Source organism: Lathamus discolor, chromosome Z (genome assembly GCF_037157495.1).
Source record: "Lathamus discolor isolate bLatDis1 chromosome Z, bLatDis1.hap1, whole genome shotgun sequence".
Classification (NCBI taxonomy): domain Eukaryota; kingdom Metazoa; phylum Chordata; class Aves; order Psittaciformes; family Psittacidae; genus Lathamus; species Lathamus discolor.
Genome location: NC_088909.1, coordinates 59,936,095 through 59,954,636, shown reverse-complemented (window position 1 = coordinate 59,954,636; position 18,542 = coordinate 59,936,095). Strand labels below are relative to the sequence as shown.

General features: G+C 42.9%; 1 protein-coding gene across 2 annotated transcripts; it reads right to left on the bottom strand.

The window, feature by feature from the left end:
* Nucleotides 1–416: 416 nt before the first annotated feature.
* On the bottom strand, nt 417–7,446 carry NIPSNAP3A (nipsnap homolog 3A). 2 transcript variants are annotated; one of them, XR_010608824.1, is made up of 7 exons: nt 7,333–7,446; nt 5,989–6,196; nt 3,842–4,003; nt 2,642–2,791; nt 2,189–2,275; nt 1,891–2,080; nt 417–1,080 (listed from the first exon to the last, which is right to left on the bottom strand). XR_010608824.1 is itself a non-coding variant. In XM_065663306.1 (6 exons), exons 1-6 carry the CDS (start codon nt 7,405–7,407, stop codon nt 2,004–2,006), a joined length of 759 nt encoding a protein of 252 aa, XP_065519378.1. In that variant the 5' UTR covers nt 7,408–7,446; the 3' UTR covers nt 1,826–2,003. The 2 variants fall into 2 exon arrangements, 1 of the variants encoding a protein (XP_065519378.1); XM_065663306.1 differs by lacking the exon at nt 417–1,080 and having other exon boundaries at nt 1,826–2,080.
* Between the last annotated feature and the right edge of the window lie 11,096 nt (nt 7,447–18,542).

The following is an 18,542-nucleotide window of genomic DNA, read 5'->3' as shown; positions in this document are numbered from 1 at the left end:
ATCAAAGCAGAATAATGGTCCAATTGCCCAAAAGAAAACTGATGTTAAGATTTTGCCAACTACTGCCTGTAATCCCACCACCAACCAGTTAAGTTCCAGGATCCAGACAGTTCTTGAAGTTGCACTCATCAGGAAAATTCACACTAAATAAGCTAATTAAAATTTCCTGGGTTTTAATCTAGTGTCCAGCTGGTATTTTGGGTAATGTGCTTGATTTATCTACCACTTGTCAGAAAACCACAAACTCTGGAATAAAGCACAGCTCTAAAATCCTGAGTGCGCTTCACTCTTAATGCTGGTGACAGGGAAAATAATTTCACTTAAAAAATTACACTGTTTTTAGTACAGCTCTTTTTTATTCCAATAAAAAACAGAACTTCACTTTTTTTGGGGAAAAAAAAAGTTCTGTTAATTCCCTGTCCCATTTTTCAGCCCATGTTTTTGTTATTTAGAAAACCAAAAAAAAAAGTCCTGAGTTAACTGCCATAAGGTAACATTCTGAATCAGCTTGGTAGTGATGGTTTATCAACCATTTATACCTTAAAAAGTTGATTTGTAAAATATAAGACAGTGGTCTCTGAAGTGGTGCTTGTTCAACCCTGAGAATGTTAAAAGATGGCTTTGTTGGAGGAAGAGGAGTTATGAATATGTGTATGGGTGCTGGGACCTGTTACATTCCCTTACTAGAGCAGCTGGACCCTATCCACCTGCCCTTGGATGTAACAGCCCTCGGATGTAATTGCCCTTGGATGAAACAGCAGGGTCTTTTTAAGTGCTTTCAGTGAGATCCTAATGCACTTCAGAGAAGCGATAATCATCATTAGGCAGATTGCACAAAGACACTTCAGCAGAAAAGTTAAATCAATTGGTCATTGAAGGTCAGTGATTAACCTGTAGGAAAGCTTCCTGTGTGCTCTGCCACTTCCTGACCTTTAAATGCTGAAGGGTGTGCTCCATTCCACTGTATACAACATGCAAGCGTGACTCCTCAGCCCGTGTACCTTCTGCTGTGCTGCTGTTCACTTCAGCTTAGTGGCTCTAAAGCTATTACCAAGACCGCTGTTGTCCAAAATCCAAGACCTGCAAAATGCCATAATTGGAGAATGGGGTTTATCATTTCACAGTTTAAAAGGAGTTAAGAGCTTGAGCTGTAAGCAATAGAATTCATGCTCTATACACATTTATTTAGCTTTTAACAGCCTGGCAAAAAGTATTTAGAAGACTGTCAGCTGAGTTTACCTTCACAGTTGAACAAGAAGGCCTATTCAACAGCCTAGAGAAATACTAAATACCTAAGGAAAAGCATTATGTGTGTGATCTACAGTTTTGAGGAAGTGCCTGCTGAACAAGGAAAGAGCTGGACTGAACTATAATAAGATAGTGACAAATGCTTGTCTTCCAGCAGAGTTCATTGGGACACACTACCTGACCAGCTCCACTGCAGCACCTCCATAGGTGCAATTCCAGCCGCATTAATGTTTTTCATGATTCGGAATTAATACAAAGCATTCCAGTGAGGAGCCTGATTAAAACATAATCAGTTAACAGATATGTGGGGGCATTCCTTCTTAACCCAGTATGCAATATCCAAGATGTGGTAATTACAAGAGTCACCAAAGCACATTACGAAAACCATACCGGCCCTGAGCTGTGATGGAAAAGAGCACTTAACTTGCAAGGTTTGGTAAGTGATCTACTTATGCCGAAAAGTATTAAAAACTAAGGAATTAAAATAAAAGATGGGTGAAGTGTGGCCCATGCCATAAGTGACAGGGCTCAAGTTCTGTTTCCTGGGGAGGTAGGAGTATCACCATTAACTCAGCAATTGCTATCATGGTGCAGATTTTATTGATTTACACTGCAAGTGATCAACATTTTGCATCTATTTACTGTAAACTGAAGAACAGCTGAGTTCACGAGGGTCTGACAATCCATCTTCTAGCACTTCCTGACAGCACTTCCGTCTTTTCCCTTCTGCCATCAGTTGCATCCTTAGAAGAAGGTTACTTCAGTGACGAGCACAGCAGAGGCATCAGGAGCATATTTTGCTGGGACTCTAGGAATCTGACACTGTCCCGCACTGAAATTAAGCATGTTTAATTAAGACAGGCATCCAATGAGAAACAATACTTTACTCAGCGTGCATGCAGGTAGCACTAGTGAGTTCTCTGGATCATTCATCCCTTACCAGCTGCTACCACTCTGGCGTCTTCATGAGCTCTGTGCCTTCCTGCTGCCCGGTGATCTGGACTCTCATTCCACCAGATCACGTGGACTGAGGAAAGTACAAACACAGTGAATGCTGTTGTGCTGCAACACAAAAGGTACTAAGAGTCTGCCTTCACCAGTTAGGTGCCTTGCAGTTAGCAGAAACAATTCTCCAGGCAAGCAAGTGATGATGAGCCTTTGCTGAGTCTTTAAAAGGTTTGACTCTTCAACACCAGATCTGAGAGTCTTCTAAAATAGCAGCACCTAGTTTATAACCCAATACACAAAGATGGGTTCAAGGACTGTTTACAGGACTCTGGTGACCCACACCAACACTTTTATCAAGCCAGCCAATCCTGATCCAGGACAAATGCTTGCCCCTCTCCCTCCACCCCTTCCCATGCCAAAGTCTCTCCCAGAAACTGAGTAGTACCTGTGTTAAGAAATCCGTACTCTGTGTGGAAAACACCAATCAGTTTGGTGTAACCTGTACTGACGTGAGCGTTGATGGCAGCTTGAAACGCTTCACCCCACAATGCTGGCCCACCAGGCTTCATCTGGAAAGTAACCCATTCATATACCCCTGGGAAAAAAGGCAAAGATGACCTCAAGGAAGGAAATATGCAATGTGCTGTTTCTTACAACATTGTTCCTGTGAAACCGGCACTGCAATTCCCTGCCATTTGGGGTCAGCAGGACATGAAACTGCCCCTTCATCCCAGTACACACAACCTCTCACAGCTTTCAGGGGCTCACAAGAACACAGGCTTGCTGACTGGAGCTAGTTCAAGTGCAAATGTAAGTACTGGGATGCTGAGGAACAGAAAGCTTCACACTAAGCCCAGCTTAGCAGTATTCAGTGTTGCCTGGGAAGACACAGGCTACTTTGCGGTATCACAAATACTCATACATGTTTCTGGGATTTGGACAGCTGATTGAACAATGTGAGTTGGCCTTTTTTAAGGCTGGTCATGTTTTCTGGTACTGAAGTGGTTTATGATAAACCCTTTGATTGCAAATGTTCATACACTGGCTAACAGTACTATTAATACCACATTTAACACAGGAAGAAGTAGTATACATATGGACAGGACATCTACACCTGATCTATGATTGTCACAAAGTAACAAAGTATGCTTGACTTTCATGTATCTTTTAAAAATAGGGATTTTTTTTTTCTCTTGAAATTACTATGGCAAAAGCAGCAGTAACATCAAAGCAAACTGATAAACTCAAAAACCTCTGTGAAAGAGAACAATCATCATCTTTTCTTTAGTGTCTCCAGGAAATGCCCTCTCACTGACGGATGGACAAAGCAAGTCCCAGATGACTCCTCTGACCACTACTACGGCATTGCCATTTTTCATGCTCACTGAGGCAAGCCACACACCTCTTTACAACCTTCATGATCAGGGCTCTAGACAGTAACTGATGGAACTCAGTATAAAATCCTTCTCAAAACCTTTGTCCCTCATCTGTATTATGTCACCTTTTTCACGTGGGTGTGAAACATGTGCACTTGTTATATAAGGGCTTCTACAACCACGTAATATCTGGTTTAAACTTTAAGCCATTTTTTGTTAAGTCCATCAGCGTCAGTAACTTTACTCAGCAAGAGAGAAGATAAGCTCACCCCCTTCTTTTGGAGGCTTCCCGAGCTGACACCAGGGTACCAGATAAGCAACCTCATTGTACTGCTTTTCTATCAAGGGGAGAGCTGGAGAGATGAATTTTCCCTGCCAGTCTTTGTCATTGGCTAGTGCATGCCGAACTGCTGCTCTGTGGGCAAAGTTATCTGTAAGAAAGGAAACAAAAACCCAAGACAAAAAACAGTGAAAAGTGCACTTAACGTTACATCGAGGTCAATCAAAATGTATAATTACAAGGAGGCAAGCTCCATTTCTATAAATTTGAAACTGATGTTTTTAAACAGCATATTAGCTGGACGCAGATGTGGTAATTTTCCGTTAAATTCTGCAGAAATCACTGCTTTAGCTCTCATATTTAAATGGTTTCAAGCCAAAACAAACTTTCCAAAAAATTTTATAAAATGTTAAAATGCATTAAGCAATGGTACTGGCTACGAAAGACACACATATGGCATTTGCAGGGATTACTGGATGTGGCAACAGTTACCAAGGGTAAAGAGATTTGGAGAAAGCACAGCAAATGGGGAAGTGAAAGGAGACTCAGAAGGGGTATTAGTCGACCAAGAGAAAATTAAGAAAAATATGAGTTTTGGCTTATATAAAATCAGATAAAAATTACAAGCGTAGATGTAATTTTTAGTTGTTCAGCTACATTAAAAGTTATTAAATGCCCAAAATCTAAATATTTTCCTCTTTTTTTATTTCTTAATTAAAAACAAATCCACTGAGTTTAGAGTGTCTGAATTTCAGCTGGTTAGGGTGCAGTGGCATTTTAAGCAGGGTGTTTATGCAGACAGCTTTCAATAACACAAGAGAAAAATCCAGCATCTGAGAAAACAGGAAGAGCCTTAAGAAATACCAGTATCTTGGGACTAAGAGAAAAATATACCAATTATTTTTAACTACTAAACACATACAAGCAGAGGTCTGGTGAATCAAGGAGAAAGAATGCTGTCACTTGCACATGTAAACACCACTAGGAAACAAATAAAAAAAATACAGATTTTTCCTTATTTTTTAATTTTAAAATTTTCTCACAGATTATTAAAAAAATGTGTTTCTTTAGAGAAATAAATAATAGCGAAGGCTGAAAATTTCTGAGAAGCAGGACAATTTCTTACTCATAGATGCATGAAAACTTGTAATATTTCTATTGACAGACAGCTGGTCCTCTCATCCCTTGAGGACAAAAGGGGTGACCCTTTATTCTACACAGGTACTGTGAACATGGTGGATTTCAATGAGTAGACTGAGGACCCCAGAAGCAAAATTGTCTGTATATGTAGACCCAGATACAGATAAGCACACCGATTTACCCTGGACCAGCAGATGTACAAAGAAATGATACCCGTGTGCCCTCTCATCCATCCATAACCCAAGTAGCAAGTTCCCTTGGGCTCTACAAAGAGCACAGCCAGCATGCCCAGTTTGTGCCACAACTGTAGCTTGTCTTGCCTCACCAGCAACATCCAGGTCACCAACAAATCCAACAACATATAAAGTTTATTATACTGCAAGCAGCCTATTGCTACCAAGGCTGATGCAGTAACGAAACACTTTGTGCGCCTGGGAAATCAGAGCTGATGGACGGCTTCCAATTCACCACAGTGCAGCTGCAGGAGGACTTTAAGCATGCAGACTGCGTGCTCATTACTGTAGGGGAGTGACTGTTACACTGAACTAAAATTTGACAACAATTATACACACATTCAGATTTACACAGACTGCATATAGATTGTCTGCACTTATGCGTATAATCTTATTAAAGACAAAAAGGACTTTTTTACATCCATTTTGAAATTCTTAAAACATCTGCTGTTGAGGAACTGGCCCTAAATTAGAAAATTTTACCATGAAGAAGCACTCTGCTGCAGTTCCTCCATCGTACCTGCTTCAAGCAGAGACTGCTGTTTAGGAACAGTTGTAACTCTCCCATCCCAACATGTCAAAATTGTCCTTACAGGCTCCAGTGTTATTTTTAGTAATCGGTACAGGAACAAATATTCTTGTGGGACACTTTCTTACAGTAAGGGCAACAAATACAAGCTGTATAAGCATTCTCCTCACCTTCTTGCCTAGGAGACAGGGAGCACAGAGAGAGCAGAACAGTGCAAAGGGATGCTGAGCATACCGTACTTCCAAACGTGGACCACCTTATTCATGGCTCCCAGCTCTGCAGACCAGATTCCTACCATCTCCGAATGAGCTGTGCGAAGGTGAAAGTACTTGTTGGCCATCTCCACAAACTCCTTCATCTTTGATGGCTTAATATCGTATGTGCGAATTTCATAGAAAACGCTATTATCTTGTCTGGGCCCCGTAGCAAGGAATGAGAGTACCTGGGATACAACATTGGGAAAAATCACAAACTGGGGGCTGGGAGCAGTGGGTACATTGTGATCTCCACTACAAAAGTATCTTGTGACTTTTTTCATTTGGCAATAGCTCTTGTGGGCATTACTTGCTGCAGCTTGTTTCAGCAGTATGACAGATCGTGACATGGCTTTTATTTGCCACGCTCAATTGTTTAATTATTAGCTCATAATAAACCAAGAGTTGCCTTCTCTCATACCCTTTCCTCATGAAGCCAGCAGCAGGATACAAAAAAGTCAAACCAATAAAGTCAGCTGAACATACTATTCAAAGGTGAGGGTGCCGATGCCGTCAAAATAGAGGCAACAACAACAGCTGCCTACATTGCCCTTACCCAACCAACCCACACTACTGCAATCTGTTTTCTAGCTGCAATCTTCCATCAATATTAGCAATTACATATTGTTGGGAAAAGAAAGAACAAGGTACCAAAGCTTGGGAAAAGACTCATTTCTTCCAGCATGAGGTTTCTAAAGTCTGTATCCCTGCCCTTCACTGGCTAGTCAAGAACAGTATTTCTATTCATATAACATAAACCCCTTCAGAAGCCCCAGAACATGCTTACTTTCGCAACTGTTTTAATAACCTGGGACACGTTAGTCACCTCTCAAACAGAACCAGAAAAACTTAAGGCCAAACCAAACCTTTTGCCTTAGCCTGTATTTGCACAGAGGTGGCTTTTTGCACAGAGGATGGATTATGGATATGTCTAATTTCACGAGCATCAGCAGGCATGTGCACTGTACAGCTCGAGCGACAAAACACAGACAGCCAAGAGCAAAAGTCTTGTTTCCTAATCACCCTTTCAAGTACTGCACATCTAGCTTTGGTTGCCATCCGCTGAGGCCACTTTTGGTATTTATGGTGTCTAGCTCCCCACAGCACCCTGAATTAATCCTAACCCTGCACCAGTGGCTTGCCCAGGGCCGAAGTTCTGCAGGAAGACACAGGCGGCACCGCCCGCACCCGGACCCCGCCCCTGCCGCGCCAAGCCCGCCCTCTCCGGGCCCAGGGCTCGCACCCCGGCCCGTTCTCTGCCGGAGTCGCGTCCCTCGGCTCGGCTCGGCTCGGCTCGGCTCCCCCCGCAGCGCCCCGGCCTTACCTGCGGGCGGGCCCAGGCCCGGGCCAGGCGGGCGGCGCCGGCGAGGGGCCGACGGAGCGTCCGCAGGGGCAGCATGGCGAGCGGCAGGCCTGGCGGAGAGCAACCGCCCCCGAACGCAGCCGGCTGCGGGGGAGGGCAGCGGGCGGCAGGCCGTTGGGCGAGGCGAGGCGGGGCGGGGAGGCGGGACCTTCCTGGGCGGCCGCTGGGGCGATCTCTGCGGCCCTCCCCGCTGTCTGGGCCCGCAGCCCGGGGTGTTTAATTGCGGGGGTATATTCCGCTGTAGTGGGACGGACGGACGGATGGATGGGTGGATGGACACACAGCTAAAAAGTAATGCTCATTCGTGTTACTGGGCTTCCATGCCTGAAATATGGTATCTCTGCCTGAGTGCCTCAATACAATTAATCGTAGAATAACCATAGAATCAAGGAGGTTGGAAAAGACCTTTAAGATCATCACATGCAACCTTTTTACCCCAGGACTGCCAAGGCCACCACTAAACCATGTCACTGAGTTTTTTTGAACACATCCAGAGACAGTGGTTCCACCGCTGCCCTGGCAGCCTGTTCCAGCGCCTGAGCACCCTCTCTGTGAAGAAATTGTTCCTAATATCCAGCAAAAGCCTCATTTGGTGCAGTTGAGGCCGTTACTTCATGTAATTACATGGAAAAAGAGACCAACCACCTCCTTGTTCCATCCTCCTTTCAGGCAGTCCCCCCCTAACCCTTCTCCAAACTAAACACCCCCAGGTCCCTCAGCTGTTCCACTTGTGCTCCAGACCCTTTACCAGCTTTGGTGCCCTTCTCTGGACCCGCTCCAGCCCCTCAATGTCTCTTGTAGCAAGGGGCCCAGCACTGAGCACAGGATTTGAGGTGCAGCCTCACCAGTGCCGAGTGCAGGGGGATGATCAGTGCCCTGGCCCTGCTGGCCACACTATTGCTGATATAGAATTATAATAAAAAAGTACCCTGATTGACTGGGGAGTCCTGGAACTGTGTCCCCCACAGCTTGCCCTGGGGCAAATAACTCAGTAGATTACCCACCCTCCAGTGCTGGCAGGATCAGACTTCAAATTGTATGGATGCAAATCCTCCAAATAAAGCCCTGTGGCTTTTTTCTGTAGCTTGTTTTGGTAAACCCAGGCTTTGTGCCAGGGATCACTGTCACCCCATTGCAGCTGTATGCCCAACTGTGTAGTTCTTACTCCCACATCTTTACGCAGGGGCGGGATTTTGTGATGGCTGAACCTGTGTAACTTTGTGGAATTAAGTACTGACAAGAACAAATGTAAAGGTAACATTTCTGTTGGTGTTGGTGCATGCATGGTGCATGTTTTACTCATGGGAGACAAAGCAGCTCCTAGCAAAGGATGTCTTATGGAAGACTATCTAAATTAATATGGCAATATCTTTCATGATTCCTCTTAACAGGGGCAGCATATTCCTTCTGCATGCTCAGTAACTGATTTTCATGGCCTCTGCATGGAATTAAGGTGAAGAGAGAAATGATGGATTCGTGCTTTCATGCTTTTTCTCTCAATTACGAACAATTTTTCTCTTTGTTAAAGACAAGCCCAGGAAGAAAGATTGTCTACATTAAAATGAGATAGAAGGAGTAGTTCTAACAGGCATATTAAAAGAGTTGGCAATGCGAGAATGAAGCATCTGCACAGCATATGTGTTACACATTTATTAGCAAGTGGTATTCTTGGTAAGATTTTTTATTTCATAAGAACTGAGCATAGGACATGCTAAAGTGTTTTTGCCGTATGACAAATAACTCTCATTGTTTCTAAAGCAGAAGCACACATGAAGTGTGATTACTGATAACAGTTTCTGCTAGTTTAAGATTGGTTTAACATGGGGTTGTTTTCACTTATGAACAAACTGTATTTCAGCTGAAGGAAGGGAATGAGATGACAAAGTCCAGAATATTTATCTTCTATTTATCTTATTATTTGTACGAAGTCTTGTTTTTCACGGCCATGTTGTGCTGAAATACTCATTCACATCTTTAAAAGCTTTTATTTTTATTGTTTGAACCTTTCCTGTGTCTGCTTTCTTATCAGGAATAGTCACACAAGACAGGATTTGAGTCAAGTAGTCCTAAAAAGCAGGGTTTTTTCTTGCTAGAGAAGAAGCTGAGAAGAAGCCGGGAAGAAGCTTTGATTTTCTATTTCTTTTGTATTGTCAGGTAAGAGAAAGGTGAATGGGTTTTTGATATTTGAGCAAAACACTTTAATACGAGGCAGAACAAAAATGAGCAACAGGTTGCACTGGAACTCAGTCGAGGCCTGAAATGATTCCCTGAAACATTTCAGCAACTGACTTTATGCAGCAAATATATTTGAGAAAACTGAGTTGGAAAGGAAATGGCCAGGATAAGATTTGTGGAGAAGGCTGTTCTTTCAGCTCTGCATTTTTGCCTGGAACTTGTATTCACAATACCCGCTGGTATTTTCTCATTCAGGTTCTTCTGGAAGCCCAGGAGTATATCCTTTTTTCCACATGGATGTGAGAAAGCCAGTAGTGAAGCGAGAGGATTATACCTCCAACCTGTGACTAGCAGGTCGTTTACCAGTGCACAGGATAGTGAACAGGAGCTGTGCTTCACAGACATAAATTTCACAACTTGCAGATGATATTGGACATCAGGGAATGGCAGTATTCATCTTATAGAAGAAATAATACTGGATAGTATCTGTCACAAACGCTTTTTGATGGGAAGTTTTAATTTTGGTGCTGAGTTGGCGAATGAAATGAAATCCTCAGTTTATGTAGCTGTGACTGCCAGAGCTGCCTCAATTGAAGTGGTTTATCAAAAACTTTTATTATTGATGCCTCCATGGAGGCAAAATGCAAGAAGGTGATTTGTATGTGTTAGTGCATTTATGTGTGGTACTCCCTGCATTTTCATTTGCATTTTCACGTGGAAGAGGAAACCCTTTTATTCTGATCTGCATATGACTTACGAACACGGGCAAGCACTGGGTAGGATTTTTTATTTCCTTTGCACTAGAGGTGGTGATAATGAAAGAAAAGCAACCATCTGTACCAGCAGACCTCGTGCTTGCAAGAGTAGCTTAAATTTCATTTGTGATGTTTGCTTAAACACAGAGAAAGTTACTTAGAGCTTTAGGAAAGCAGAAAGCACATGCTTCTTTGCTAAGGGGCTATGTTCCCATTTGTGAATCATAGCTTTCAGTTTTCTATTGCATGAAGGGTAAACAAGGAAATTTCTTTCTAGTTCTCCATAAATCCTTCATCTTACATTTCTTCCTTAGAAAGGCTATTTTCAAAAGTACAGCAGGGTGTAACTCACCACTGACACTGAGTGGCAGTAGGGTTTCCACTGTGTAGTGCAGCACTGTTGGTTAGGCTTGAGAAAGGTGTGCAAACAGCTTGTCTAGTGTAGGTGTAATGGGGCTTCCACTGTTATGTTTTCACAGATCTCTCATGCTGAGTGCTGCCCTTCCTCTTGCTAGTTTTGCTGCTGAGTGAGCAAGCAACAAGTAGTTTTCTGGTTTGCACACAACGCAACATTCCTGAATGTAACACGTCTTATTGGTATGTTCCCAGTATACCAGAACATGTAAATATCCTCTGGTTTCCATTCTCTCAGCTGTGTCATATGAAAATCTGAATAACATCTTATCAAAGTCAGTATTTTCTTCCCTGTTTTTCCTAAACAGCTTGCATTCCTCGTCTCATGAAAACAATCTGCATTGTACATAAATATTTATTGTGTGGCACTGATGAGAATGCCTACAAAATCCAGTGTCAGCTCAGCGTTTGCCAGTGGCAAGAGATACGCTAGTGTTCTTTGTACCCAGGGCCTTAGGATATGCTGCTTGAACCAGAGTCATGTTGGGGTGCCCTACTAGGCGGTGAGCATTGAGAAAACTGGCTTCCTGTTTTCGCTTTGCTGGAGAAAGCAGTGTGAGAGCATCGTAGTGTGAGAGCATCTCTGTGCTCTCTGCTCTGGATTTATCAGCTCCACAGCCAAATACATGCTGACGTTTGGCACAGCCCCTTACCATGCCAAGGTGGGGTCCATCAGCTGGCCTGGCCTGGCCTGGCTGAGGTATTGCAGCCTTTCAGAGCTGCACAGCAAGAAGATAAAGGGCAGAGCAGGCACTTATGGCTATCTGGAAGGGAATTAGAGAGCTGCTTCGTACTGCTTGGTTTTTAAAAGCCTTGTGTCATTGTTTATATCAGCACTAGGAGGAGATAAATTGTACTGTATCGAAACATTCTCCACTCCTCTTGGAAACAGCTGTAGCAAGGACACAATGTCCATTTGAATTCTGTTCAAAAGAAAATACTCAACATATGTTTCCTATCCTTTTTTTTTCAGAAGACCTCTTTCTCAGAAGCTTAGTAAATAGGTTTTTTTGTTTTTGGTTTTTTTTTTCCTGGAAAATCTGTAATGGTTTAATAATTCAGGCAGAGCAGATGTGTTAAAGATAAAATCCTCCAATAATTTTTGTATAGTAAAATGGTTTTATTGTAAAACCTCTAATTAAAAAAAAAAATAAAAATAATCTTTTCTATCATCATAAATACTTGTATTTAAGGCCATAAATACTCTATTTAAATTATTTAAATATTGTATTAATGGCCACTGCAATTGCAGTTCTTCCTTATAGAATAGCTACTTGGGCTTTGTGGATGATATTTTTAAAATTGGAGAGTGAAATATTCCTTTTAGACAATCCCTTTTTAGATAATTAGGCAAAAAATCCGAATGTTCTGCTTGTGTTTTTTCACAGATGGGGTGACATAAGGTAGCTTCTGCCACTGTGGGTATTTCAAGCATGATGCATCTGAGAACTAGGAGGTCTGTGCTACAAAGAGCATGGAAAGGAGACAATGTCAGTATGCAAATGAAGGTTTACAAAAGGAAGACCTAGCTGGGTTGACTTTGCACTTCACAGGTACTAATTAACGCAATTAGCATTTTCCCCAATAAAATTAAGACCTGAAAGGATGCTGATAAAACACCCAGATCCTCTTTCCTAAGTTAAATTGTGCTATGGCCTTCTCTTACTTGCTTCTCTTTTCTGTATACAATAAGTGATCTTCTGGAGGTGCAGCATGAGATTTTCTCTAGGATTTAGGCAAGGTTGCACTTTTGTTCTGAACCCAGGTTTGGTTGCAGAGAAGTGAGTGTAAGATGAGAGCTAAATGTTGCTTTAAGGCTGGCTCTAGCTACTCTAGTCTGAAAGTAGGTAAAGCCAGATGGCAGAGGTCAGTATTTCAGAGTCAACCCTTTATTCCTTGGGTTGGTATTTTTTGGGTCTTCTACACACAGAGCTGGACATACTTAACTTGGAGAAATCCAGAATGATTTCAGGTGAGGATGGAACAATACTGTGCATCCTAATCTATCTGAGTCCTTATGTGACAAAGGAGTTAAAGAAAAGTACCTGTTGCATCAGGTTTGTATGAAGGAAGATGTAGTCCAACACAAGACTGCTTTGTGGGAAGAGCACCTTCTTACCTTGCAGTCCCATTCCAAGCCAAGACCAGAGGTGGAGAAAATACATGGTCCTAGGCAGACATAAGAGTAGGGGGCAGGCTGATAGGGATCACTTTCCTTTCTTGGGTGTTTTCTCTCAGCCTCACCCACCTTGGATCAAAGATTAATGCAATCAGGCTGCTCTCAGACAAGTGTATCCCATCCCCCCATGTTGTCTTCCTGCTGTGCTTGTGCTAGTGGAATGCCCCAACTGGCTTACCCCTTTTCCCCATGCAGACTCGTTTAGCCTGAGCCCAATGTGGATGCTGATGGATCCCAATGAGCACTGCTGATTTACTGTGGGCCTCATTAACCTGGGTGGAGAACCATCAATGCTGGCATGTAGTAAGCATGTAATTTCTAGGTATTTTCTTCTTTATCTCATTATTTGTGATCCACTGTAGTACCAGTAATACTGCTTATGACATCGACCCACACAGCCTGCAGCAAAAGTCTCAATGGCTGTGTTAATGAAAGGAACTCCGTGATGACTGTGCTTGGTCTCCCTGGGGTTAGAGGCAGCACGTCTCATGTTGTGAGCAAGCTCCTCTGCCCTAATTCAGTTCCTGAGCTTAGGATTAAGTCCTGGAGGATTTTTCATTAATGAAAAGCCAAAAATAATGAGTGGGATTTCTAAACAATCTCCTAATTATTGATGCATTGCTTAGATAAACATCTCTTTCCTGTAGAAAAAGTCTTGTCCCACTTGCCTTGAAAAGTTGTTCCTTCTTCCAGTCTCTGTAAATACCCCCTTTCATGGCTTCCTTTGCCTAGAGTTGCATTGAAATGAGTACCAATAATAGGCCTCTGTTTCTGCCTTAGTTGCTCTTCCCTCAAGCCCTAGAAAACTTGCTTTTCTTGGCATTGCAAGAGAAGCTCCTCTGTTACACAGTTTTTCTTGCCACAGTTCAGATGAGCTGTAGGTCTGTGCTAATCACACAAGGGATATTTCCAGTACTACTTGTCAGCTACCTCTGAATCTGTCCAGCATGGTGTCATCACCCTCCCTGTCCTTCCAAGCTGAATCCTGGTGCAGTGAGCACAGCTGAAAGCTGGACTACTTTATCTACCTATGTGTGAGCTATGGTTAACACAGGTTGAACGTGCTGAGCAGGGTATAGCTTAGTTAAATAAACCAAGGGCTAAGAAGGTGGAGGCTGGGAGCAGAACAGACAAGTTCTGCCACTGTGCTCCTCAGAGCAAATCCCTAGAGTGGTACTAGGCAGCAAGAGCTGTGAGATACACTTCAGCACTCCTGCTACCACACGAGTGGCTGTAGTGCCTGAATAAACTCCAGGTAGAAAGATATGAATTAAGTGGGCGTGCAATGTGAAGAATGTTTGCAAGTGGGCTTGAGACTGTGATTTACAACAGTGCCCACTCCCTTTAACAAAAATAAACATACAGGCTGCTTTTTGCTTGCTTACCTTTACCCATGTGGGACTCATTCTTTCAATAAAGAGTAAAAACAAGCAATGTTTGTGTCTTAAAATGCCCTCACTATTTCTGGATTTCTTCAAGTTAAATATGTCCAGATCTGTGTCTAGAAGACCCAGAAAATGCTTTGAATCGGTGCTCTGTCATTACAATTGCAGAGAACTCTCTCTTACAATTTAATGCATTAAACCCACAGCAAACCAAATCCTTTTCTTTTTAAGTTACGAAGCCTGTAAAACTCCATACGAAGCTTTGGTACAGAGTCTCTTGGCCAGTACAGCTGAAGGAAGGTTGATTGTGTATGAAATTCCAGCCTGGAGGAAAAGTCGTAACAGTAAGTGGTTTGAGTGATTCCACGTGGATCTCTCCCACAGTGATACAAAAAAATGAAAACACCAGCCTGAACCAGAAATCATTCTGATACTTGTAATCATCCTCTAGGGAGGAGGAATACACTTACTATAGTGAGAATCCTCCCAGCAGGCTCAAACAGCTTGATACTAGGAAACTCGTGAGTCACAGCAATGTTAGGCAAATTGGTTCAATCGTTCAGTTGGAGGGCTTCAAATACCAATGCTTACCCATGAGATTCCTGATGTTCTGAAGTCCCCACATGTATTTGGAAGCCACTGGTATCCCAGCAGTTTGATATAGTCATTATTTGTTTTTTTAAAGACACCTGTAGTATTTCAGAACAAGTTTTTTTAAACAACTTTCAAGAGGGAATACCTATCCACATGGAAGTCTGTCGTAACAGTGAGCATCCCCACCAGATTTTACTGCATCTGTACGATCTGCAACTTCATATTACCTTGTTTGTGCTGTGTTTAAGTTAAGCATATGGTTATTTCTAGACCTGCCTGTCAAATGAAGGAGCTATAAATTGGGGCTCAGTTCGCCTAGGTCTGGACAGACTGGCAGCAGCAGAGCTAGGTATTTCTAGATCTGTGTCAGGAAAAGTTGCAGCCTATAAGCCAGGAACATTTTCTTCATGCTTGGAGACAGGTAGCTGCAGTAATCACAGCTCAGCTCTAATGAGAAGGCAGGCTGCTGCATTTTTGCTTTATCCAGCAGGCAGGCCTATCTTGGTACAAACAAGTGACACAGGCAGCAGGACTTACAAGGAATGCTGAACAAAAGCCAGGGTTGGTTCAACTTAGAGGAGAGGTGACTCAGGGGTCATATGATCCCTTTTCATGTAATTACAAGAGTGCTTCAGGAGAGAAAGGTGCAATCTCTTCTTTCTGTCCATTGTGGATAAGATAGAAGCAAGCAGGCTGAAATTACAGGAAGGGAAATTTAGATTAGATGTTCTCCACTTGTTAAGACAGTGAAACATTTCAAAAGTTTGCCTGGGAGAAAGTAGGATATCCAGGCCTGGAAGTAATAGATATGGTGATGCACTCATGCAGCTGTTATGGGCTACATTAGCATGTATAACCTGTGAAATATGGACCACAGAGTAACACAAGACATGCAGGGTCCATGCAGAGTGAAAGAGCAATAGGAACACAATCTAAAGAAACCCCTCAGTCTGCAGCCAGCAGGGATGTGGCAGAGATCTGCCTGCCCTCTGTTCTGAGGGATGATTTAACATGCTGGTGGCAAAACCAGTAAAAATAGCATTTTGTAAAATGTCAGCGCTTTGATTAAATGCTGAGTAATGTTGTACTCATGCATTACCATCCCTCCTAATCGCCATCAAGTTCAGAAATGCTAGATGGCTTATAGCCTTTTCCTTTCTGATTAAAAAAGGTCAGGACATTTTTGGCTTTTCTCCAGACACCTTGTCTGAGATAATGTCAATTTCTGAGAGAAAGTAAGCCCTATTTATTACCCTGAGATTTTTACAGTGTTTTGATACAAGCAGCTACTGCCAAGAGCCAGTCCTTTGCCACTGAAAACCTACATGAGCCTTCTATGTTTTGCGTGACTTCCTGAAACAACCAAGGATGCCTCAGGATTAAATACTGCAATGCAGCTCTGCCTCCTATATACCATGAAGAAATTCTTGCTGAGATTGGCAGAGACTTGTGAAAGGATGAATGCCATGGCATAACCTGGTCTGGCTGTTTTCCTCATTATGCTCTCTGTGATGTTGAGTTTCAGTGCTTACCAAAGACTTGACAGTTGGTAACCAGGAGCTCTTCCTTCTGCCAGCAAAGAAAATGGAGTCCTCTAGTTAGAGCTGGCAGAATCTCTGAGGAACTGTCTGTGCTGTTGGTGTCAAATCACCAAGAAAACCATGGCCTTGTTTGCCTGCTAGCAGGGCATACAAATTACAAGGAACTTCTACCCATGGTGACAAGAAGACGCAATGTGAAGTCTCCATTCCTACAGATTCACTCTTTTACCCTACCTCATGCACTCCTATCAGTATTTCTCATCTCTCATTTGTGTCCTGGTGGATACCTCTGGCAGGCAAAAAAAGTGCCTAGATGAGTGGACCACTTGCCAATGCTGACGGCTGCCCGAATGGGTGTGCTTCTCCCTGTCTTTCCCTTGGAACTAGCATTAATAAATTGCTGATTCCCATTAACCTAATTTTCCCTGAGACCTCTGTCCTACTTCTGTTTTAAATTAGCTAACGGGTTCAAAGGGTATTACGGGAAGCAGACAGATGAACAAACAGATAACAGGTAGCGTAACCCTGTGAGCTCTTGTTTTCTTAGAAAACAAGGCTAAAACAAGCACTGTTTAATCAAATTGTTGCTGCCTGTAAGTTTGTCAAGTCAGGCTCCCAAGACAAAGCCTGCACCTCAAAAGCCCAGGGGCCAAATCTAGCCAAGACCTTAAGGGGCCACATAGAGTATAAAATCCCTGCCCCAGCTGGTCTGATTGAATCCTCACTGATGCAGTTCAGCACTGTTCCCAGTACTGCTTCAGCAGAAAGTGGGCAGAGGAGATGAGGACACCTTTGTGGCTGAAGGACGGGACTGAGTTCAGAAAGACTGGGGTTGGTCCCTGTCTGTGGTGGTGTCTTCTTTTGGGACTAGGGGGAGAAGCTAAGGTGGTGGGTTGAAAGATATGGCAAGGGGGAATCTCAGAATCTCAGTACAAAGTATTGCCTTCCAAAACACCTTTATTAGCCTCCTTGTCCCGTAATTTGGAGCAAAACACTGGCTTTTAAGAAAACATAACTGGGATTGAACTGGGCATTTTTTGTGTAAGGAGCAATGCTTAGAAGCCATTTTACACATTTGATCTCTTCCACAGGGTAAACAGTAGTTATATTAATAGTTTTGGGTGGTCTGTTCTGTACCTTATTTACTGCAATATGCTCTGGTCTTTGTAAGCATTCCACTGTTTCTCCTAAGAATGGCTTTCATACTGCAGTCCAAGGATATGAATTTTCCCCATAGTTTTCCAGTCTGTCACTGCAATATCATTACATAGTGCCACTGTAAGTATGACTCCAGTCCACACGGGGCATTTCTGACTGGTGGCTTGTCTCGACATCTTTAGGAAAGATCTTGGTAGCTTGAGATTCATTAGTCATAGGCACCAGGTTTTGTGGTGTGCACACTAGCATCTCCCAGACCTTCTACAGGCTCTGATCTATAGGAGAACCCATGCTCATGGTGGCTATTAGGATCAATTAAGTCAATCTGTTCACTTCTACTACCTTCCTCTACTGCATCTCCAGCCACACACACACACTGGCAAAAGTAAATTGCTGGAATCTATGCCCAACCACTGCCAATTCTTGTAAGGTATTCCCTGGATCCTAGAGATGTCATGCCTTAATTGAATTCAAACATGGCTTTTGAAGAGAGGACCTTTGGCAATCTCTTTTTGCGAGGTTACCTCAGTGCACACAGCACAATGCTTCTTCCCATGTGTTTGAATGTTTTATATCCAGAAGACAACCTTCGTCAAGGTACCTGCAAATCCTCAGGCTGCATCAAGTGCAGCTGTATGGCTTGAGATGCAAAGACTGCCTTTGCAATGTTCACATGGCATTCCAAAAATGCATTCCCTGCAGGAAATGCAGGGAGGATGCAGGAAATGCACAAAGGATTCCTGTCATACCACCAGATGATACGGTAGTTTTGTGTCATCATAAACCTGCAGTATTTGTTTTCATTTGAGATCAAAGCTATTATTTAAGCAAGTCCATTATTTAAGCAAGTCATTTTAGCAGTAATCACATACCCATTATTGGAAGTAGAAAGGTTTTCCCATTGTTCTCTTGGCTGTGCTAACCTAGGGTGCAAATCTGTCTGCTTCCCATGGGTGTGTTTAAGGAACTG

What these genes read in the sequence shown, in the direction of transcription:
- NIPSNAP3A (XM_065663306.1), bottom strand. Translation starts at nt 7,407, where the DNA reads ATGCTGCCCCTGCGGACGCTCCGTCGGCCCCTCGCCGGCGCCGCCCGC. An exon ending in GGTCCACGTTTGGAAGTACG is followed by an intron (nt 4,004 to 5,988) that starts GTATGCTCAGCA and finishes CCTTTCTTACAG; the next exon opens with ATAACTTTGCCCACAGAGCA. An exon ending in CGCCAGAGTGGTAGCAGCTG is followed by an intron (nt 2,081 to 2,188) that starts GTAAGGGATGAA and finishes GCTTAATTTCAG; the next exon opens with TGCGGGACAGTGTCAGATTC.